Genomic DNA, 24,915 nt, shown 5'->3' with positions numbered 1-24,915 from the left:
CTAACTTCAAGCTCGCCCTGTTTTAGTGGGGTTGGACCAGAGACCTTCAAATGTCCTTCTGATCTAAACTGTCTTATTGACATACTGGACTAGACCCTGATTTGGGATGTTTCCAGACAGGAGAAGGCAGCAGGTAACAGGGAAGAGATCTAAGATCTCCAAGGCAAGAACATGCTTTCAAATAGTTTGCTTTGGTATTGTGTTTTAGCCTCACAAGAGACAGACACTGCCAAAGCACTCTAAAAGGGTTCTCCATCCTGTTGGAGAGAGGAAGATACACAGAAAGCAAATCCATAGCGCTGTGCTCCCAGGGAGCAGAAAGATGCAGGATTTAGCAGGCACAAACCACACTCCGGTGCTTGCCAGGAAGCTGACCGACGGTTCATTAGATCATCTCTGGGTCAGAGATTCAAAGTCAGAGTTAGAAAACAAAACATGGACTAAGTCTGAAATCACTTTATTGAAAAATTTCATACAAGAATAGTAAGTGGTAAAAATATTCAGGTGTGATACAGCAACACCACAGACAAGCTCCTCACACACCTCAACCTGAGGCTGGTCCACTGTCTCCACATACTCAGCTTTCCAGAGACATCCGCAGCACCCTGTCATGTCATGACATGTCATGTCAGTGTGTTTCAGTGCAGCACAGGGAGCAGAGTCTGTCTTTACGTCAAGTAAGATTAGCTAGGACTGATTTTTCCTGTGAGAAAAATCCTGTGAGAGGTACGAAAGGACCTGTAGGTCTGTTGAGAATGCTGTTCGCAATGTAAGGCGTCATTCCCACCCACCCCAGCTCAGCCAAAACACTGACTGAAAGCCTGTAACAAAATATCTTGCAAATAAAAAACTTTTAGAAAACTAGCATTAAAAAAATTGCTATATATAGCATAAAACCATCAAAAAGTGACTGTGCCAGTTCCCTCTTTACACAAATAGAATTTTATTCTATTTTATTCTTTTTAGAAAGATCACATTACATTAGACATTTACACAATATATTGCATCTTTCTGAAAAATTCTGTGCAGCAGAAGCCCCCCCATACAGTACCTGGGCAGTTACAAGACAGACCAGTAGCTCCCCTTTAGTTCTGCTGTCTCTACAGGAGCTGCCAAGAATTTGGTTATTGCAGTTTTAAGATTTGGAAAGTAGAAAGCTGCAGGGTGGCAAGCCAAGTGTTTGTAGATCAGTATCATTCCTTCTGAAGAAGGAGAAAGAAACATCACAGGAATCTCTTGATAAAAAAGATACCACATATTAGCTGTTGCTGCTGTCAGTGTTGACTGTTTCTATGTCAGTTTTGATTTGCAGAGTACCACTTCATGTGCCAGAGAGGTACCTGCAGCATCTTTCAGTAATTTCTGGCCTAATAAGAACATACAGCCAAGCCACTGGAGCAAATAAAACCACGTTGGTTTACTTTGTTTCATGAAAAAACACTGTAAGGCGCTGACAGACACAGGGTTGTCAGCCTGCTGTCTGAAAACAATTAATATTAATCGTTCCCCAATTCAATTTCCAGAAACCTGGGAGGTGTTACATAGAAGGGCAATCCTACCTTGCCCCTACTCTTCCAGGCATGAAAGTCAAAGCCCCTGCAGCCTTCATGCACAGCCACGCAGGAAAGGAGCTGTACCCCAGGGACCGAAGGTACTGCTGTGTGTGAAACCCACTCTGTATTTGGTGACTTGATTTTCTCAAATAACTCGGCAAGAACTTAGTAACTCTTTGCATAACCTTGGAGAATACCAGGAGTGGGCTTTACATTGGAGGATTATGTATCAGATGACTTGCTTCCCTAAGAAACCAGCAGGAACCCATTCAGACAGTTAGCACAAGGATTGGTTTTTTTGTTAGGGGGGATTTTTGTTTGCTTTCTTTAACAGAGAGCTGGCAACGGCCAGAGCCCCTCCCTGTACAAAGCGTACAAAGTTATCTCCAGCTAGGGGTCCTAGAGCATAAAGCCCTTTCTCCTGAGTGCACTCATAGGTGAATGGGTCAACATCTATGGGGTTCCTCTTTGGATTGACTGGTTGGTCACCGTCCATTGCCAAGTCCATGCCATTATTTGGCAGAAAGGAGAGGTTGGGGTTTGAGCCAGTTAGAACAAGAGCCATGGAAATTTTATAAACTTTCTGGCAGCCATTTTTGTCCTGACAGATACATTTCTTGTCCTTGCTGAAGGATAGCACGTGATGTTCAGGAAGGCTAACATAACACTCATAGGGCCCAGCACACGCAGCTGACTGTTCTTTCATCATCTGATGGACTTTGTGGTATTCGGGGTACATCATTTTGGGGAGCTGGTTAAAAATAAGACCTGGATCACCGACTCTCCTCCGAAAAACATGGATTACTGGAATATTGCAATGGTGAGCAAAGAGAATCGCATCAGCAGCTGTCAGACCAGCACCTACAATCAAGACTGGATCTGACATGATGCCAATGTTGTTGTTCTTCACTGCTTCCTCTAGGGCAGACAGCTGGTGATGCACATAGGAAAGGTTCTCTCCCTTGACCCCAAGCCAGGTAGGACTATCATATGTTCCTGTAGCTAAGACCACATTCTCTGCATAGATGGAGAAGGGCTCTTTATCACCTTTCACAGTTCTGAAAAATCCATCCACCTGAAAAACCTCTGCACTCTTCTCATTGAAATTCCCGAGTGAGTCACTATTCTCCTGCAGATCTTTCTGTGCGTGGTTGGAGATGCTCTCTGCGCTCACTTTCCTCACAGAGACCACAACAGTACCGCATCTGAAATTCTTCTGCAGTCCTTTCTTCATCACATAGTGTTGGTAATATTGAGCAATGTCTTCTGCTGTGGCTCTATTGTTTCTGAGGCCTCTGTAATATAGTACAAACAAAGGTCAAGCAGCAGTTAAGTAAGAGACTGGAATTTCTTCCCTCTTCCACTGAATGTATCTAGAGCCATCTACCCTGGAACTACCAGAGAAGACTTGTCTAGTTTCTCTGACTTGAGCAAAGTTACTGCTGGTACACAGAGTACTCCGATCCACAAGCTGTCGGACAGAGGCAGCTTTCTCTAGCATGAACCCCAACCCTAAGAACAAGGTTGCTCATTTATGCTTTCCTCTCACATCTTGCTTCCATTCCATTTTTAACTCCTGGACTTTTTAAGATTAATTGTTACACATCTCAAGAGAAGCACCTCAGAGACTGCACAGTAGCTGAGCTGATTACCCTTGTCATTAGGGACAGCAGCAGTAGGCAAAGAAGTCAGATGACCATGCCTTTTCCAAGCTTTGTTCCAAACGCATGGTCACTGTGATCCGTCTCCCCAGTGGGTGTTGAGAAGGACACATTCCAAGCAGCACTGCAACTTGACCTGTACCACTGAATGCAGAATGGACTTTTACTGGAGGGTGGGAGGGTGTCCCTTCTCTCCCTAGAATCGTCCACAACAGATGGTGGCTACATTCAAGAAGTCTACTCCACTCCAGGTTCCCAAATAACCCCTAGATGTTTGCAGATAATCACACCATAGATATCTTACCTCCTTTTTTGCTTTAGCCAGTCTTTGAACGGGAGATCTGGGAGTCCCATCCATTCCCCTCTGCTCAGCGTAACCATAGAGCCCTCGATAGACTGGAACAAGCAACATAGTAAAATGACTTTCAGTTATTTCATGTAAGAAATTAAATGCAATTTTGTATGTTTCAAGACGGCACAGATCATGAAATCAGTGATTTCCTCTGATCTCTGCCATGGATGAAACGATCCATGTTTTCCAAAAAGAAGAGTAGACTAGAAACATAAATGCCTCTCCTGCTCTTTTTCCTTTTAGACTTTTGCTTGTTTATATACATAAAATGAAATGTGGCTGACTGGCATATTAGAGGAACTTTTGCTTCTCTAGTCAACACACCTGACTATCTTACAACATGCAGACCTAAGCAGTTAGGATTAAATTCACATACATGCCAGGCACCTCCAGGAGCGTTTCTGCCAAGGACCAGATGGGGGATGGCTCTGTTGGTCTCGTGCCACCAAGTGAGGACAGATTCTGCTGTTCCACCGAAGTCTGTGTCTGGACGCTGAAGAGCATCAAACAGAAGAGCCACAGGGCTGTGGGATCGTCCCTCCAAGCCTTCAGACAAATACTCCAAATCCTAAGGAGAGGCAGATCAGATGCTCAAAATGCATGTCTTGCCAGGTAGCAGACAACTTGTTACTCCAATATTTCCAATCAGTGGTTTTGGTGTTCTATGATGCTCATTTACTGTCACACAGACCCCGTTACTGCTCAAGGGATACCTCAAGGATCTTAGCAGCTATGCTGGCACTTCATGCAAGGGAGATCTGAACAATTAAAAAGTACTTTGCTTAAAGCTCATTCTGTCTGGGTACTCTGAAATTCAAATGAGGTTATTACTTATATTACACCCCCAGGATCTTTACTGTGATGTTATACTGTTTCTCTTTACACAAACCTGGTCCAAAATGGAGACATCTGGTGCCTCTTGCAGTTTCCTCTGGAGAATGGGATGAGGATGAAGACAGTCTCTTTTGAAGTAAGGGATGTTGCCTGACAGCAAATACGAGAGACAGATTCCTGAAGGTCCATTCCCTAAAAAAACACAACGGAGAAGAATTTATACTCCTGCAGACCAAGCAGCCCTTCGAGGAGTGTTTCTAATGTCCAGCCCAATTCAAAGGATACAACACTGCTCTGGATACAGGGGACTGTCTATTCCAGGTTGACCACTGAGCTATTGGATGGAGTTGGGGAAGTCATTTTACCCCCATATGTCCCCTTCTCCTCCTCAGTTGTGTCTATTTGCATTGCAAGGTCTTCAGAATTTGCTGAAAAGACACTGGATCAAATAAGCCACTTGAAGTTTGAAGTCTCTAGCACACTGATAAATTGAGTTATTGCTCATTAACTTCTTAAAAGATTTAGAAACTGGTCACGTACTGGCTGGAGGCCTCAGCTCTCCTGGATGGACATTTCATCCCAGTGCAGAGTGTTCATTGTGCACAGGATACAGAGTGAGTCCAGAAAAGAGAGCAGATATTGAAGTGAAGGGGAAACAGCTCTGCTCAGTAAGAAATCCCATCTAATATGGGATACCTGGAAATAGCAGCTTTGACTAACAGGTCTTGAGGACGCTTTCACATGGGAATGAGCCCTACCATGGTACTGCCATCAGTGTGTTAAGGAAAAAAGTCTCTCTGCTATGCCAAGACAACCCCCGCCCCAGAATACAGCACTCTGAACAGATTACTGAATGACTGAACTCCTGCTGACCACCCAACAGCCAGTGGAAAAACCTGATATATGTGACTCTGAAGCCCAGTGAGAGCAGCCCGTGGAAAGTTTTCACATGGCTGCTGTCCAGCATGTTTAATATTTTACAGTGTCTGCACAACGAGGTGTCAGGCTCCCCGGCTGCTCAGGCTTTGCTGCTCACTAGTATGTGACTAACCACCATTACGTCACGCAGTGACGATGCAGGGGAGGAGAGCTGAAGTGACACAGCAGCCTGTGTTGACACAGTGCCCGTGCGACATGTGTGGGTGACTAGAGCAAAGGCTGCTTCTTGGGGACGTGAAACAGAGGGAGGCTCAGGCTGTGAAGCTAAAAGTGAGCTGAGCTGTGCGAAGGGCAGTACGGGTCACAGCTGGGGCCAAAGTCTGCTGTGCTGAGCAAGGACCAGCAGCTGCAGGTCAGCCTTTGGAATATTCCACTTGCAGGAAAATTATCCAAAACCAACAGCAACAGAAATTGAAAGCAAACTAAATGCAGCTGTAGTAAAATATAACACTTTCCAGGTTGCTTCTTTGCCTTAGGAAGTACAAGGAGGTACCTAAGCCAAACTTCAAGTGCACAACTCCCAGCAACACACAGAGGATTCACTCTGAACCATATATAAGTATGATATGGATGGTCACAAGTACAGCTGCCTCTGGGGCTTGAACTATTCTAGAAAGCAACTGCCTTCATGAGGCTGCCAGCAGAGAACAGGGAGCCCACAGCCTTCCTCTAGCAGGGTCTGGGGAAGTAGCTGAAACCTGCGAGCAACGTCCAGCTGCAGTGAAATAGCTGAGCTGCCTCCTCAGAGCACTCATCTTCACACTGCTGCTTCTGAGGTTTAGTGACATCCACACCGGATCCCTGTATAGGTGTGCTAGGGATGTACCAAAATATCCTCCCTCCCACCTAAAGACTTGTACAACTGAACAGTCCACAGTCACTCGACTAGAACCTGCTGCTAGCAGTGTCCTTATCAAACTTGCTGTTAGCAAGGATCTAAGGGTGATTTGTGTGGTGCACTAACTTTGGAATAGCTCTCTTGGGTGCTGTAAATTAGATAAGGAAGGAACCCAGCTCCACAAGGTACTTAAACACTTGCTCAGATAAACAAGGTGCCACATGTGCACTTGAGCAGAACTCATGGTCGGTCACAGAGGGGAAGGCACTGACATCACTACTTGTGCTTTGCTCCAGAAATCACCTCACATTACAGAGCTCCTCTCTTGCAAGGGAGACGAGATGGTTACTACATAACATGTTTCCTACACTAGTAGAAAATCCACAGCTTCTTACTATTCTATTAAATCTGTACAAAATCAGTATAGCTGACTTGCTTTTAAAAGAAATCTGTGAAAAATTTCAAAAAGCTTTAGAAAGCGCTCCAGATGCTGTTAAACACACACAATGGGGGAAAAAGATGTCACAAAACCACTTCCAATTCAAGCACTACAGATAATCACTTTACAGCAAGTTGATTAACTATCTGTAGTGAAAAGGTTTCAAACCATTCTAAATATCCAACAGAGAAAAACCAGGCCCAGCTGAACTGATGCCGAAAGGGTTACCAATTTTACTATTAAAGAGGCGTGTGGTTTAGCTGGTCAAATACCTGGTTCCCTACTTCCCACAGCTCTTAGTGGCCTTTTCCTTGGTACCAGGGGAAGTTTGGTGGTCAGGGAAAGGATGCAGAAACAGCAGTCAGGCATTGTCTGAGTAAGAACACGTGGAACAAAACGTGAAGACAGCAAGTCCAAAGTAACGATAACACAAGAGAACGCAGTAATGCTGGCAGGAGAAAGCTTACCTATGATCACAACAGGCAGTGGCTTGAACCCACTCTTATTTTGGGGTCTGGTCAATAATGCATACGTCTTCCCGTCTGGAAGCATTTAGGTGCTGGAGTCTACCTGTTAAAACAAATAAGGTTTGAATTATTTGCTTTTTTGACAAAAAACCCTGTGACTTTCTACAGCCCCCAAACCCATGTTGATCTATTATCCTTGCATTGCAGACCATCACGTTACACTTCCACACTCAGGACAGGCCTACTTATCTTTTTCTCCTCCTGCCCCCAAAACCGAAGGATGATTCCCTGATTACACATCAAAAAAAAAAAAAAGGGAGGGAACCCTGATCTTTCTCATCTACACATGTCCCTCCAGAACAGCTGTCAATGTTGGTAACCCTCTGACTACAGTAACTGAAGTGTTGCAGCTTGTTAATGAAAACTTCATTTCTGCCCATACTGTGCAGAAAATTGTCATAATTATCATGAACACTTTGTACTTTTTAAAGCAACTTGTGCATTTATTTATAAGTAGAGCAAACCTTACTCAAGACTTCTCCCCAAAGGCTGCAAACCTCCTGGCTGCATTTTCAAATATGTATCATTCCATTACTACAGGGTTTTTTTGAAAAGTGCTAGTTTAGTTCCTGAACCTTCTTCCTTAATTTTCCAGAAAATAAAGTTCTAGGTCTGAACAAGTAAATAACAGGTCTTTAAAGAAATTACACATCATCACTATCTTGCACACTAAGGTGTCATTAGAGTGGAATCTACAAAAATAATTAATCATTATGCAGATATTCAGTGAACAGTGAATCAAAGTTTTTTGCCATTCCTGCAGGAATCCTACCATGTTAAATAATTGCTTTAGTTTTCCAGGGAATTCCACTACACTGTCACTAATCTAGAGAAGTTAGAAGTTATTTTTACCAGAACAAACATGAGGTTTTGGGAAGTTGGCATATGCTTTTAAGTTACTCTACAGAGAATACAGTCTTTTATAAAAACATCACTCTCATTTTGGAAAGCTAAGTAAAAATCCACTGAATGGCATGACTTTGTTCAGTAGGACATGCTCTCCACACCCTTTTCAAGCGCAGAAAGATCTTTGGCAAGCGCACTGCACCCTTTCATAAGGTCTGGCACTTCACTGCCCTTGACACAGATATTGCAGCAAATGTCATCCTGCAAGTGTAATGCTCCACTTTAAGCCTGACATTTACATCTCCAGCGACTACATTAATGCGGTTAAGACCCTGGTGATTGAATGAGCAGCCAGAAAACTATAGGTGAGCTTAGGACTTGCAGAATCCCAGGGTTCAGGAAGTCTTTCAAGTACATTTGCCTGCAAGTACGTGATAATTCTCATATACGCCAATATACAGCCATTGCTGGACGAGACACAGCTATTCCAAGAGGACTGGATTCATTCAAGTAGAGAGGCACGTAATAAGGCTTATGAGCTGAATTCCAAACTAGTGGCTTTGTACAAATTTTTGGATCACAGTTTAGTAACTCTGCTTGCCTATTACCACTTTACTAAGCATTAGTCGAAGATTCTCATGCATTTTGCCTGACAGTGCAAGAACCACTCAAAAGACATAGTAGTTGTGCTTTCTAATTAAAGTCATTTCGAGCATCTGGCTTTGAAGAGAGCTGGATTTCAAGAAAACTTAGGTTCCCGGTTTAATTGAGACTCCGAGGTAGATGCATACACTGCAGAAGATGAACACTTTGGTGTGCTGTGTCCATACCAAAGCATGCATCTAACCCTCAGAGCACATTTAATCCAACCTTGCTAGCTTCAGGAGCACAGCCTAACTGCCCAAGTATTTCCCCAGCCTTTTGATTTTTATTTTTTTTTTTTTTTTTTTTGTTGGTTTGGTTCCAATCACAAACCAACCAAAAGTTGATTTGGTTCAACCACATGAACCAAAACCTGCACCACCTTCAGCAGATTATTGTGTAAATTTACTCCAAAATAATTCCCTATCACAAAGCTCCAGAGCTGCAGTTGGTAGAATTCAGCACTAGCAGCTGGGACGGCCAGAGACACCAATGGAACAGGACACTGGTGTGACCAGTAAGGTATTCCCCTCAAACCAGCTAAACCACAGCACTTATTGGGAGGTTAGCAGAGGGTTCTTCTCCATGGTAGCAAATGAAGCCCTCCCCATGGCTGTACTATACAAGAAGAGAAATTCTTCTTAATTTTTCCTAACGCAGAGTGTACATCTTATTTCTGTGAAACTACTGGGAGTCTGGAAGAGGGAACCAAGATATCTGGAAGCGACTTTCCAGGTTTCTGCTCCACAGCACTCTGCAGCAGCATGCATGGAAAGACTGTATGCACTCTGTAGACAGCGGTAACCCAGCAACACCGGTGAGATTTTTGCTGGAAGCAAGGACTGCTGAACCAACCCAACACAGCACATGGCAACAGCTCCAGGAGAGCAGCAAAGCCAGCACATAAATAATGAGCCTGCAAGCCCGTTTGGAAGACTTGGGCGCAAAGTCATACTGTTGTGTGCCAGCATTCTTCTGGGTGACTCTGAAGGGGACAAAAAAAGGCACAGGGCAGAAGTCAGCTTGGCAGTTCTGTTTGCTTTAGAGGAAGGTGGCCTTGCTCCTGACCATCGCACCATGCCACCCTCTCCCATCCTGATAGCGAGCAAAGCCGGCAGCTGGAGGTTCACTGATAAGGCTCCCTCATTTCACCCTCCTCCATTCTATACCTTCTGACAGATGAAAGAGAAGCATTTCCTGGAATTAATGCAAACCTCAATGGCTAGATGAGCAAAACTGTTAGTCTGATGAAATTACTAGATCCATGCATATCTATACGTGGCCATTTTTAGCCATGGTTTTCTTCAGGATCTGGGTTCACAAAACCCCATAATGACCGCTTTAGTGCTATGTGCTCTGTTTCCTGAAGTTTTGAGACTGGACAAATCTATCAACACAAGATCAACCATCAGAGATGCTTCTGTTTATCCTAGCATGTCTCTACAAATGGGAGCAGTCCCTTCCACATACTATAGCCGCAATCTCTGTAATTCATAGTTAATAATTTTTTTTAAGTAGAAAGTGAATCAGCTGCTGAACCTGTTTATAGCTATTCCCATCCTGTCGGCTAAATGTTTGACTCCTGGGAGTAAAACTGAGCTCAAAGCATCTCAGGCATTTCAGTTTCAGGCCAAATATTCACTTTTCCTTCCATTAGAGGGTGGATTATTTTAATGGGGTTTTTTTTCTGGCACAATCATAAAACCAAGGGACCACACACCCCTCAGCAACCTGTACAGCTAATGCAGTGTAGCAGATGAAAGCCTGTTCTTGCAGGGGCTATTGGAAAACACACAGGACAATGAAGTTCATTCCAAATCTATACAGAACTAGTTAGCAGCAAGATAAAGCCTAAGCTAACAAGAAACCCAAGACCGCTCTTCTCACCCTCCTTTTATGTAGAGTAGGCTGCTGGGCACTCACATGTAAGTCACACTGATCCCCGTTTTGGCTCCTGTTTTAGACTTCCTACTTTAAATGGGTGTCTCTTTCCTCCTCTTCATTTGGGAGCATGCTGCAAACTCCGCAGTTTATCTCCTCACTGCTTCCAAAGCATTTCTGTGTCTATGTGATGTTACATAATTTTCTGGCTTGGAAAAGCACCCAGCTCATTCTGGGCTAAACTCTGCATACCTTCCCGACACAGCCTTAAGCCTAGAGGGACTACAACTCACATAAAGTTGCTTAGTGTGGCCCCTGGTAGTTCCAGGCTGCCCAACTGAATCAGGTTTTAAGTGAGTAAAAGAAAATGCAAAAGATGCATGTTGCAACACAACGACACTAAGTGACCTTTAGCAGAAATAAAAAGCCAAGTTACATCTGTGATATGAGAGTAGCTCTCTCCGTAACATCAATGAGGCTTTTCAGCACGTGGGGAGAGTCCAAGGGAGCAGGGCAGCCAGTATATCAATAATGGAAGAGACTGAAAGAGTTACCACGACACTTCAGTTTAAACAAGAACAATTCTAACACAAATGCAGCAGTTTTCTTCAGCTTCATTTCTTCATCAACCCATTCATTTTGCCAGCAGCTTTCAAAATCTTATTCATTAGTGCTTTTAAAGAAAAAAGCAGCATTTGCAATAGCTTTTATATTTTATACTTTCCTACAAGTTTCAGAAGTTTGTTTCCCACCCACACCCCAGCATTATCACTTACGTGCCAGGCCAGTTACCCCCCAAAACACAATTATAGCATGTGGAAAACATTCAACTTGATGGTACATAACAACAATACCATTCTTAAAACACCCCTGTGATATTCAGGAAGTAGTCTGCCAGCCAGAACTCTCCACATTTACTTATAGCCTTCTTACCTTTAGCAGCAGGTCCGATGAGAAGAATTGGGATCTTTATGAAAATGCCTGTACAGTCAGGAAAGCAAACCAAACTACAAGCCTTGAATCCCGTCTCTGCTCTAAGACAGCTGTTTAAATATAGTAGGCTACCAGCACTAAGAGAGGAGAGGAGGAGCTGAAATGAATGGAGGCGGAGCAAGGAAAATACTTATAAGCATGAGTCAGCAGAATATTTCCCTTTCCAGCTTCTGAATGAATGATGTAGTGATCTTCCTTAGTAATGTTCAGCTGACTACATGACTACAGCAAAAGCAGGCTTCTAGGAGCCATGCAGGGCACAAGTCCTGCATTGAACAAATATCTTCATTTTTAACCCTCTGGGCAAATTAAAACCTGAGACTTCATAAAATGCAATGCTTCCTGTGGAAGAACCCGCTTTTTCCTCTGTACTTAAAAGAAAAACTGCTAGTTATAATTACAGGTGGGAATAAAAGTGAAAGGATAGTAGCACTGTGTGCTTGCTTTAAAACTAATCTTTTTGGCCACAAAAGGACAAGAAAATGGGATTATTTTCTTCCTGCTTTGGACAGTTTGTGGTTTTAGTTTTGCCTTATTCTATCATCAGTATAGTGGTCTGAAAATACAAGACTTCAGTTTATATTTTTTTCCTCAGTGAGACAGTCTTACAAACCTGTTGCACAGTAGCAATAAAATGAGCTTAGTTACTTCCTGTAAAACTTAAAACATACCAAGATGTTAATCCAAGGTATCTTACTCAATTCAGTGGAATAATCCATCGAGCTTGCTAAATTTAAAGTGCCCTTAGCAAATGAAATAGATTTGTGCCAGTGTTCAGTTCAAATAGTAAGTGCAGCATATTTTTATTTCTGAGGCCATCCATTTTCAAACTACAACCTCCAGGGAATCAGGAGGACTACTGATACCAGTTAAGATGCCTAATTTCAATCATGTGATACAAGAGATAAAAACAGTTCACAAGAAAGAATCCTAAACTCTCACAACCCACATCAAAGTAGGATACTTCATAATCTATGTTAATTCCACCAGAATAAATTGTTTTAATAAATATGAAACCAGTATTTCACTTAAAATTTAACTAGCAGTGATCCCTCTGAAAATCTTGACTCAGTAAATACCTGTCAGACTGAGAGGTGGTTTTTTTAGCATCTTTTTCAAGTGTCTGGGCCTTTATCCAAGGTAGTATTTGCACAGTGCTCTTAAATAACTCATACTGATTTTTTTACAGGAGCAAAGGCTTTTATATGCATTCCTCAGACATGTACTGGCAGGTAACAAATGCACCTGTATCAGTCAAGGAAAAAATAAGCTTTCAGAGAAACCAAAGCATTTGTTTGGTTATGTGATTTAAGGTTGCCCTGTTTCAAAAACTATCTTCAATACATTGCAGTGTTGCATGTCAAACATTTTAGAACAAAGATGTTCAAGTCCGTACTTGCTCATACCACAGATACAAGAGGAAACCATGCAATGGTTTGGCAGGCTTGAGAAGCAGTAAAATCAGAAATACTTCCTATGTGTGCAAACCTGCAGAAATAAAGTTGTCCTCTGTGTACAAGAAGAGGAGACCCTCTCCATTTCCCACCAGAATTTGAAAAACTAGAATCTCTATTACATCTGCAAATAAAGCCAGATGTCTTTCCAAAACCACAAGCTGTATCATGTTTTTGCACACAGTACAATTCTTTAGAGGAAAATGTCCATGTACAATAACCCACTGTCTCATATTTGCTTGTTCAGTATAGACCACTGAATACAGCAATCTGGGGGCTTCTTTTTTATAGCTATCCCAACAAACATTTCACATGGAATTTATATCAACGCTACTATTTATCCTTGTCTACTTTTGTCTGAAAACAAATAATACAGCCCAACACTTTGCACAAACTTTCCAGAAAAGGAAGAAATGGTGCAATCTGTACTTAGCCTGGCAGCCAGCCTTTGACCTACAAATTTATGCAAGTCACCTATATTTTCTTCCTGATTTACTGCAAGCAGTGTCATTCAGATTAGTTAGCTGTCCAAGTAAAAAGTTTATATAGAGATTTCCAGTCTGCTTTTGCAGTATCTCTATTTATGGTTGTCAGAGTATGCAGTTGACTAACAATACTAACTTCTTCCTTCGCACCAACTGACAAAAACATTTTATTGGCACACAGATTTAAGGGTCTTCAGAGGACTTCAGATTTTTACAGAAAAAAACCCTCTTCTAAACTACTAGCCTGCAGGCTTATTCATTGAGGTGTATTGCACTATACTCCAGTTGAGATGTGAGGAATCCACATCTCTATCACACAGGGTACAAACAGATTTGTCAGACTTAACTGGAAACTGTCAGTAAAATGAATTATTTGCAAGGGTTTCTCCTCTGTTCTTTAAACTTTTTCCTTTTAAAAATAAAAAAGTAAAGCTTAGCCTCTAATGAACATTATCTAGAAAACAGATATGAAGCTACATTAGCAAGAATCACTAAATGATCTAGCAAAAGCATAATAATACTTATGCAGCACCTTGTGAAAAGCTTCTTTCTTTCAAAAGTTTGGTTTTTGTTTTTTGTTGGTTTTTTTTTTAATAGGACCTATGACATTAAGGACTGCCTTAATGTAAAGGATCAATTCTATCTTTGTACTTGCAAAAACACAGGGCACAGGGGTAGGGCATTCCATTTGCTTTTATATAAGCCTTGCACATAATATAATGGCAGCTAGGCAAATCATCCCCTATCAGTGTGCAGGGAGGAATTCAAAACACCACACCACTCATCAGTCCCCACCCAAGAAGGTTTTGCCTGCAGAAAAGAGGGGCAGACTTCGCTGGCAGTCATGCGTTCCACCTTCAAGTCATACTCTGCAGTTCACAGGATCAGCAGTCCTGGGGGCACTTGTTGCCAAGGTCCGTTTGTTTCCCTTTAGGTCAGCCACGATACAGTTCTCAGAACTCCAACAAGTTGATGCTATGTTTTACCAAGGTAAAATTTGAAGAATATGCCAGGAAACATGGACAGAGCCATAGCACTGTTCCGAGGGAACATTTAGCACCCAAACCATCCCCTATTGCAAGAAATTTCCTTGTTACCAATTGATTTTTCACTGCAGGTCGTTAAGTTCTACCCATCCATGTCCTACTTATGACATCGGTCAGCCCTGATTCTGCTGTCTCCTGATCTGGGGGAGCTTAAGAAGTAACACCCCTCTGGTGTCAGAATTCATTGCTGTTACCTCTGCTGCTGACAGCTCCTGGCAGAACTCTCCAGCACCCACCCTCCCCTCCAGCCAGACTTAAGGTGTACCATCCCTCTGTGCCAAAATATCATGACATACTACATTGTTTCACACATTTGAACTTCATGTTCTGCTGGTTTTTCATAATTAGAGGAACACTCCCAGTATGATCTTCCATGGGCTATAGCAGTGCTTTGATGTTTTGGTGTTTGAAATATAAATATATTTCAAATATAAAATTTCTGCCTAAGAGAACATTAAGTGCTTCACCCCCACCCCACCCTCACACACCCCCACCACCCCCCAGCGCAGATCATTTAATCTAAGGCAGAATCTCAAACTCAAGTGTTAGGAAACCTGACCAAGTATTTTGGTTCTGTGTGACCCCCGTGCAGTACCTAAAATTCAGCTTTTCCCTGTTGCTGCCTAAAGGATCTCCATGTTTTTCACACAGGAAAACTTCCACATACAAAACTCTATGTTAGCTTATGCACCAAAACTGGAACCCCCATATTTAGTGATAATAAATGGTTTGACATCAATACTGAAACATTTTACCTGGTTTCTTTTTGCTTCAACTAAAAGAACCCCACATTTATCACCAACACCCAACCCGGACCCACATCAGCAAGGTGCTCCTTGTAGATGTCCTGGCACGCACCGAATCAGAAGTGGCAAGCTGTGGCCATGCCACCTCAGACAGCAGCTGGATGTCTGAAGTATGTGACTTGCTCTGCTAAATGACAGAGGTAAAAAAGCCATGGGGAAGCCCAGATAATTGCCAGGCTTGACAGAAAAAGCTGCTTAGGCAACTTTGCAAGTGTGAGACCCAGTTCTGCTCCCAGTTACGCATGTGACTTCCTACATGTGTTTGTGCTTTCACATGGCTTCCTCTAAAGAAAGATTTGGCCCAGAGTGCATGTCCTACTTTCCCGTGTCCCTGCCAAGGCCGTATCTATCCTTCTTTGTGCAGTGTTTAGGCAGCTGGGTCCAAGGGGAGAGAAGTAAAGGTTCACCGCACCCATTTGTTATTCAAAGGAACATTGACCTCCCAGTCAGATAAATGATTGAAACAGTTTTGTCCTAGAAACCTGCAAAATTGTTTGAGGAAAATAAAAAGCAAACCTTGCATTTCGCTGGAACTATTCTAAACAGTGACTTTTGCTTTTCCCTGCTCTCAACTCACTAACTTGAAATCATTCTCTATCTGTTCTAGAGGGTTATTTTCCTAAATGAATGAGACCAAACCAAAGATTTTCACCATCCTTCATCATCCAGAGGCATCAGCCTCTTCCACCGCTGTGCCTTGAAAACATCTGTTAAGAAACAAACATGGGGAGGTGAGAATCAATCATACGACACAGGAGGGCTATGAAGGTCTGCTGTCTGCATTCATGAAGTCATATCTTTGCCTACTCTGCAGTGAAGACTTGTGTGGGCACTCTAGTGCATACTGAAAATGCCTTATTGGGAGATCTCACACATCATCTCTATTCAGGCTAAGGGAAAAATAATGGAGAGCATTAGCAGAGATCCAGCTAGTCTGTATAAACACACCCTGAAAAAGATGCTGCTAGCAAGCACAAAGTAGCCCACTATACTGTGAGATGGCTGGGGGTATCTTGCAAAAACACAGTCACTCTGAGGTCACACGTGAAGTGTCCACATAGAGAAGCAGTGCAGAGTGCTGGGTGGCTGTGCATGAATTTCCCCTGCCCCTCCTTAGAAAACAGGCCAGGATCGCTGCTCTGTCCTCAGATGGCAGCGTATGGGGATGACAGCCAAACCCAGAGTGCTTCCTACGTCCCAGAGCACAGGCTTCCTTTCAGAAACTAGCGGGATGCAAAGAGGTACCGTCCTGAGCCTCCAGGGACTACAGCCACGCTTATTTCCCAGAAGGACTGCGCCTTTCAAGGTTTTTGTTCCCCAAGCACAACAAGCAGGGGAAAGCGCAGCTCACATGCGCTGCACTCAGACCTCCATCAGGATCTCAACATTGATGTGGTTTGGGGAAAAAGTAAACACATGCACTTTCATTTCAAACAAACAGCAGCTATGACCTAGTCAAAGATTAAACTGCACATGAAGCTGGTAGGGAATTTTCCTCTTCTTATCTTAATGTCAATAGATTCATAAATATTTACAGGAGTTCAGGATAACAGGATCATCTGAAGCCACAGCCTTTAGCCTCTACAATCCTACAGTCAGTGTTCAGTTATGTTTTTTTAATCTATACTGGTATTTAGCAACTGATAACTTAATTAAATAAACTGCTGCATCATACTGTGATGTGCCAGACCAAGCAACTTGGCAAACATATGCCCCAAAATAGAAAATACCCCACAAAAGCTAATGCTCCAGTTTCTTGACTGGAATAACCAACAGAGAAGAAACCTTGAAGAGGCACAGCCTAACGATGAGCACTGAGCATCTTTTCCGTACATATTTTCCCTCAAGTCAAAACAGTAGTTTTCAAATACAAGTGGGTAATTTGAAACTGGAAAAGCAGCATGTAAAACAATGAGCTTGTTTAACTCAGTAACACGAAATCTCACAGAAAGCGCTGCAGAAAGCCTTTGGAGATTCTTGGATTAATTTCCTTGCCACAGCTTAAGCCATTTTGCAGTTCTTTAGCCTAACTTTAAAGTTTTCTTTATTTTATCAAGAACAAGAATCAATTAGGATAAAGGATTTAACGTCATTCCTGAAAGGCTTAGAAACATGCACAGCTAAGGGCATCCAGAATGAATATAGCCAGCACCATCTAGTTCCTCAAAGAAAAATAAGCATTTCTGCAGCAAAGCACATTAGTTTTTAGCTATGGGGCTTTACAAAAGGACTGTGTTAAAGTTATCATGCTACTTCCTACCCTCAGGGTTTATTTTAATCTTCCTCTTAAGCAGCTGCTACTGACTATCAGAGGGAGATGCTGCTTAGACCCAGGTTACCAATTCTGGTGTTCCTGACTTGCAACATTTTCTTTCTGCCCTAACTTCAAGAGTCTGGGAAATTCTAACAGATTTAAGCATGCAAGTCCCTTCCTCTTATCAGGGCTTTCAAGCACATTGAAAGATCAGCTGAAGTGATATATTCAAATATAAGTTCTTCTAGATCCCCATTTCCCCCCCACAGTGGCACCACGTGCTGCAACACTGACTGCTGGGAGTAAAATTTGAAGTCCCCTGGAACTGTTCCTCATAAAACTGGATAAACGAGTATCTTTTTCAAAGACAATCTTATCACCTAGTCACAATATAACAGTAACACATTGAAGTATAACAGAATTATTTCATAGGTCAAGGTTTCTCACCTATAATTGACAGCTCTGTTTCTGGACTAGTTCAAGGAGGCTGGAACATGAAAGGAATTGCCACTTGCTGTAAAACAGAATGTGATATTTTGAAATATGTGCATGTATTCTGGGGTCATTTCTGTGGTTTAGGAACATATGAAATATTCACAATGAACTCTGCCAAGATTTGGCACAGCAAATTTACAGGAAAGAAAGAGGCAGGCTTTCTGCACAAGAATAAAGCCTTTCAGTAACTAATTCCCCAATTAGCTTTAGAAATTTGTTTTAGAAATACCTAGTGATTTGTGTAATTCCACATTTAGCTGACAACCATCCATTTTTGCACATGTCAAAGCTTAAAGCTGAGCATAGGTTAATGAAATAAATGTGCAAGGCTGCTGTACCAAGAGTTACCTTTCAATATACATATTCAGCATCTAACAGATTAAAACCCCAAATCCCCTGAAGATCTTGTTCAAGTTGGGTTTTTTGGAGAAATTTCACTAAAGGTATCTTCCTTGCTTCTCCCCAGCTATTTTACCAAAAGTGTACTATTCCTGTTTTAGGTGTATATTTTTGCTTGAATGACTTTAGTTTGGGTTTGAGTTCTTTTAGTGTGCTTTATTTTTTGTCTGTCAAGCAGCTATTTCTAGACTAGAGGTGAGATACTCTAGATTAGTCCTATGCCCTTGCCAATAATTATTCTACAGAGAGAAACAGCTTATTTATAACCTGCTCACATTTTTGACAGCTGTCAGACCAGCTGCAGCATACTCCATTTTTTTTTATTTTTTCCACAGAGCAATTGTCCCAAGCAGGGATGAAAAGGAGGAGGTGTTTCTGGTTCCCTGGTAAATATTTGTCCTGATTGTGAAAAAGCTAAGTTTGAATCATCAAGCAAAACTTCTATCAAAGAGCCCGAGGATGTAATATTAAGTGACCCTTTCCCTCAAGGCTGAAGCCACATAGAAAAGCTGTGACAATGAAGTACCTGACTTGCTCTGTTTATCAGTCCAGATTGATATGTGCTCAGCAGGGCACAATGGTGTGGTACCAAGGTGACCAGCACCATGGGCTATCTTTGATATCAATTCCCTGGGAGATCAGATAACACCCGGGTGTTATCTAAAGCCTTCTTTTGCACTCCTGACACCCTGAAGGTTAGCATTCAAGGCTAGCAGCAATAACTGCAGATCAGAACTATTCTGCGATGTCGTGGGGAGCTTGTGACCTTGTCTCTGCTGTTGCAGCTCGCTGTGGCTGAACACATGCCTGCGTTGTCACACAAGCTAACTAGTATCTGCACTGCCTGTTAGGGGCACAAACATAAAACAGGCCAGACTGACTCCAAGGGTCCAGCCAGCCTGGCATCCCATCCTCAGCAGCGGGCAGGCGTTAGCAGACACACACAGAGAACAGGACAAGCATGTGATGCTTGTCTTGTGTCTTTTGCTACCTGCAGCTATTTGCAGCTGAGGAAACTGGCTGAAATCTGATAGAGTTTGTTCACTTGCTAGCGCCTTCCATTTATTTTTGTCTAATTCCTAGTAATTTCACATGTCACCTTGAGTACTTGTACTGAAGAGAAATTACACAACTGATCCCTCTCCACACCACACATACACTTGTACTATATTCCTCTCAGTCTTGTTGCCAATACAGAAACTGTTTTGTACCTTATATCAACCTGGTTTGCCTCCTCTAGACCTTCTCCAGATCTCTCGTATGCTGAGATGAGAAAAACAGCACCACATCCAGTAATCTAAGCACAGATGAACGACAGGTTTATGCTGCAGCCTTCTGGTTTGGCCTCCATCCTTCCCTAACACTTAGATTGCTTCACTACCAGTAAGCATTGAGCTGACAGTTCCACAGGACTATTTATCATGACCTTAGACTCAAGTTCAAGCTAGTCCCTACTCTCACTGAGCTTTCTTGCCTGGACCTGTGCCAGAGTGTGAGACAATGCATAGGAATCGTGCAAAAGTGTGAAGTAATAAGACAGTACAGAAGCATTGCACAGTTTGTTCTTCAAACCACTGCAGTCACACACATGCCTGATAAAAAGCGAAGTGTAAAACCTTGGAGAATTTCTGGATACTTCTTGTTCACAGAGAAACATCGACAAAATAACTGAAGGGCACGTGTAGGAGGAAGCAGGTTCTCACCATATACCTCAGGAGGGAGGTGGCCTTAGGTAAACACAGTGGCGAAGCACAAAGAGGTCATATTGCGCTCCATCCCCTGGTCTGATCTTGATCTGCTCTTATTCTCTTACCTGGAAGAAAGCATACGTGAAGAGCTTATGCAAAGTCACTCATAGGTTTGCCTCAGGCGTGGCTGTTATTCATGGATATTTGAAAGAGACAAAGAATGTGCACAGCCAGTGAACGTACTGAGCCCTTAGTTAACCTGGAATAGTCACAATGGATATTAAGTAGCACTAAGGTAACATGCAGGACTTACGAAGTACTCCCCACACTTAACTGCAACCAGGAAACACAGACAAGGCTGTTGAGCCCGGGAAAGCCAGATCTTCTGTGTGCCTGCTACCCACGCTGCTCCTTTTTGTACGCAGGCTTGCTAGAAAAGCAGCCTGCTCTGTTGACCTTCCTCTGAGTTTTGCTTCTCCCCTTCAGGCCAACAATCCCAGCACAGAACTAAGTGACTGTTGTGTAACACCACTCTCCATCTATTGTCTCTTACTCCATCATCCACTGTGGCCTACCTTGCAATCTTCAATCTTCTCTCCCTGCAGACTTCCCTTTTCTCCCCCCTGAGCCCACTGAGTTATTTTAAAAGTTTTTCTATTAGTGACCATGAAGAAAACCAGCCAGGCATTCATAAATGTCTCAGCAGCAACAATAAGCCATGTACCAGCTGTCAATTTGCTCAATTTGTTTGATGTCCCCACTATGGTAAGCTGTAATGGAAACAACAGCTCCTAGAGTTTTGGAACTCAGTGCATTGCAAAGTCAGTGCCTCCGAAAAATCAGGTTGCACACCCTGCCATGGGCATGTTTTGTGGCACTTAGGAATTCAGCTCCTGCCCCAGAATTGCTCCAGCATGCTGACTGGCAGTGCAAAATGCACTGCAACGGATCAAGACTCCAGAGCTGAGAACCAAGTTTCTGGATAAAAGTTTTCCACTGAAAGTACCGTTGAGAGAATTTATAAGTTCAGTGAAAAACATGCCATAATTTCAGTTGAATCTAAATATTATGAAATTGTAACACCAAGAAAGCACATTTTATTTCTTCACTTACATTATTTTCTTAAAAAATATCTAAAAATTTAAACTTAAGATTAAAAAGAAAAAACAAAGAAAGTAACATACTTCATTTCATTCTAAAAGGACTTTTCATTTTCCGTATCACTTACCAAAACCGCTACCATCAGTGTACATGAGTACACCTGACACTTTATTCAACTCTTCAATTCAGCCCGTGAATAAAAACATTACCTGTGAGCACAACTGTACTGGGAAATAAATTGTACTTCATACAAGCTTTGCAAGGTAAAAAAAAAACAACTATCACTGTCAAACAATTATCTTGCATTACTTTCCTTTTATGTTTTATGGATTTTAATTTGAGTTTAAGCGTACATGTGATTACAAAAGAGCAGCTGTACTTACAGTTAAGGGTAGATATGTGATCAAGTACTTTTGCTGAGCAAAAGATTTGTTACAGTCCTTAGTATCCTCAAATTCTTTGCTGAATCGAAGCTTCCACTTCAGGTCAAATGTTATGGAAGTCGCTGATCTTAAGATAGAAGGAGACATAAACAGCTTTAGCAAAATATTTTAGTTACATGCATCTATAGAATTATGCGAGGTTGCCATATATCCCTCCAATTTTTATGAAGTTTTTCACCTGTGTTATTAATATAAACTATTAAAATAGAACATAATTTTAGAAAATACGCTTTTTTCAATTTAGTTTCCCATAAAACTTTGCTACAGGATTTTCAGTACCACTTAACTCTGGAATGCTTTCATATTTTGAAACTGAATGCATTTAGTATAAAGTCTTGATGGTTTTCTCCCTCTTTTGTCATTTGGGAAAGGGTAAGCAAACTTGTCCTGCTGTCACAGTACTGCTGTTAGTCTTGGAACACCATTAAAAGTCGAAGTGTCATTACTAAACGGTATCCTGAGGGTGCGCTCAAAGATTTTACAGTTCATCACAAATACACAAGTGTAGTAGAAAAGAAAAAAGTCCAAATAAATAACTGAGTGGCACACAAATGAACATGTAATAGCAGAAATACTCTTATACAAGAATAGAATTTCATAATACAAGGAAAAGTTCTGATCTTATCTGGGTGTCATCAGTCTGTCACATGAATATCACATAGGTGTGACTGGCTGTCAAATAAATGTTTTCAGTCATTTAAGGACACAGAACCAGTTCACAGAGATTATGTGTCTGCTTAGTGATTGCCATAACAGAGGCAAGGACTCAACCCAGATCTCCTGGCCTGTGCTTCAGCCACAGGGTTACTCTAGCACAAAAATTATCCAGGTTTCTTCCTGTGCTACAGGAGAACAACCTGTGTCACATCTTTCTGTGCCTGATCACAAACACTGAGCATCTCCTTAAAAAGTGCTATAACTTTCTAATATATTACACCAAGTGATTTGTAATAGTTATTTACAATACAAGTTCATTTTTACTTAGAGAAAATGATCCCCCAAGAATTAATTTACAGGCTGCGGATATGTTGTTTTGGCCTGAGATGGCTGTGCAGTCTCCCCAGCCATGCAGCATCCTGTAACATGCCCAAGCACCGTTCAGGCATGTGCTGCTGTAAATGGGCATCTCTTCTCTCACAGCTGCTAAACCCTTCAGCATCACCAGGACAGAGTGCATGTCACATCAGTCATTCTTGCTGAAAACCCCCAACAATCCCTGTGTAACAAGCTACTATATGAACACTCTACGACTTAGATATTCCTGCATCTTTATAGCTACATTATTTTTCAGTGTCATCTCTCTCCGAGACGTTGGAATTTTCTACAGATTTGCAGTTTCTACAGAAACTTTGTATATTTTCCAATATACAAGCATTTATTTGCTCATATATATGTGAACAACTAAAACAAGCAGTCTATTACAGCAAGTTTGTTGAACTTTGTATTAAAACTATTTGTATGCTGCATTTATTCTAGAGGCATGTTTGTCCCACGGGTTCTGATCTTATCTTTAGCCTGTACTGAGAAATTACTTCTATGAACTTTGGAAGGTCAACTTGTTAAACATCTATCCACTCTCCCCTACCCTTCCTAATCTTCTAGAAATAATAATTAACTTAATTTTCTGAGAAGGGGATGGTGACTTTACTACCCAATTCATGTTATGTGTTTCAGATGACTCATATACTGCAACTATGCTGCCTCTAAGGGTTTTTCCCTACAAAAATTCCTGACTGAAACTCACCAAATGATTTTTTTTCTGTTCCTTGTTTCTTCAGCCAAGAAACAACATACCTTTCTAAAACTTGCAAAAGATGGCTTCATGCCCTGGTACAGGTATAAGCTCGTCAAAAGCAACATGCCACAAAGCAGAGAGCTTGCATTTGGGACTCTGTTGGGAAATGAAACAATTGAGTCAGGCAGAACTCCACGCCAAAGCTCTCCTGCCTAATATCAACTCCAGCCCTTTAAAGATTCTGCCAAAGTCTTTGGAAATCAGTTGCCCAATACCACTTTGGGAATAATACTGGTATATTCACTAGAGCAGAGCAGATATTTCAGCAGCTTGCTGAAGGAGTATTTGGTGCATCAAAAGAATGTGCCTGGTGTGGGAAGGCAGGTTCACTAGTACGAGCTGGCAGAGGGAGAAAGAGAGCCTTAAGGGAAATAAACTCATCTCTAGCTGACTAGGTGCAACAACTCCTTGGAGGAAACTTGCTCGTTTCAGCAGCAACTGGCTTCCACCAGCGGAGAGAGGTGTCACACAATACATCTTATTCCATAGCAGATTGCTCACCACAGAATCACTCTAAAATCTGGGAAATACAGATTGTAGTGTATTGCATTTGAATGACACTAGCCCACATCTCCAGAGATGCCTTGTCTACAGAGGGAATCACCTGTTGGGAGGCCAGGAGGTACCCCAGATCCCTCTGATTCAAACAAAACTTTGCCAGTTTATTTAAACTCCTAAACATAAAGCTCTTTTGAAAGAAGTACAAGACATACAAAAAGTGTCCGAGCGATGCATTAAAACAAGTTTATACAGTTTCATTATAACAGCCTAATATCAGGTATCACAAAGTTCTTTCTGGCTGCCAGTGATGGATGAAAGGGAATTTATTCGCAGAGATACCATAAGATAGTTGCCAGAATTGCATACAACCTTAGCCAGTTAGTTCCTTACTTTCAGAATTATATTTTTCACAAAAACTAGGATCACTTTCCTCCCAGTTTTACTCAGTTTAGTGTTGAGCAAGGCAGTGAATCTTTAAGTGATAAAACAATGAACATGTTTTCAGCTTGTAAATGCAGCTCATACATGTTAATTACCCACTTCAGTCTCCTCATCTGAAACACTAACAAGAGTGAGGCTGTTGCGGGGAAGGTGTCTGTCAACATTCTTGAAAACACTTTTGGAATATCTTGTGGGTTTTGTTTTTAAGAGGGGTCTGAGCCAAATCACACCACATTAAATAGAAAGGCCTGTTGAAGCTAAGGTAAGCATTCCAATTAGTTTCAAGGGCATTTGGATTAGCCTTCCTCTATAATTGATATATTATGATGTTTTTGTAATATAGGAAAAGGTACAATGTTTTCCCACACACCAAGGCAGTAATCTCAAAGTCTTAGGAAGAAATCTAGTTAAAGAAAGATTAACCAAACTAGCATCAGATTGCTCCTTTTCTAGTAAGGCTTTGTGTTTTCCTAGACAACACTTCCATTTCTAAGCATGGAGA

At 41.9% G+C, this 24,915-nt stretch overlaps 1 protein-coding gene and 1 long non-coding RNA gene across 2 annotated transcripts in view; both read right to left on the bottom strand.

Moving 5' to 3' along the window:
- Positions 1 to 443: 443 nt before the first annotated feature.
- OSGIN1 (oxidative stress induced growth inhibitor 1) lies at positions 444 to 11,579 on the bottom strand. The gene is made up of 6 exons (XM_040615096.1): positions 11,446 to 11,579; positions 7,084 to 7,186; positions 4,456 to 4,592; positions 3,943 to 4,134; positions 3,519 to 3,610; positions 444 to 2,848 (listed from the first exon to the last, which is right to left on the bottom strand). The coding sequence occupies exons 2-6, from the start codon at positions 7,166 to 7,168 to the stop codon at positions 1,855 to 1,857; spliced, it is 1,500 nt and encodes a 499-aa protein (XP_040471030.1). The 5' UTR covers positions 7,169 to 7,186; positions 11,446 to 11,579; the 3' UTR covers positions 444 to 1,854.
- Positions 11,580 to 14,949: 3,370 nt separating this feature from the next.
- The window catches only part of LOC121097790, a 72,433-nt gene continuing 62,467 nt past the window's right edge, over positions 14,950 to 24,915 (bottom strand). The window contains exons 5-8 of the long non-coding RNA XR_005831085.1: positions 21,617 to 21,743; positions 20,148 to 20,257; positions 17,998 to 18,064; positions 14,950 to 16,003 (exon numbers count right to left, since the gene is read on the bottom strand). This is a non-coding gene — a long non-coding RNA (uncharacterized LOC121097790). The remainder of the gene's footprint in view (positions 16,004 to 17,997; positions 18,065 to 20,147; positions 20,258 to 21,616; positions 21,744 to 24,915) is intronic.

Source organism: Falco naumanni, chromosome 15 (assembly GCF_017639655.2).
Source record: "Falco naumanni isolate bFalNau1 chromosome 15, bFalNau1.pat, whole genome shotgun sequence".
Classification (NCBI taxonomy): Eukaryota; Metazoa; Chordata; class Aves; order Falconiformes; family Falconidae; genus Falco; species Falco naumanni.
This window is presented reverse-complemented; position numbering and strand designations above follow the sequence as displayed.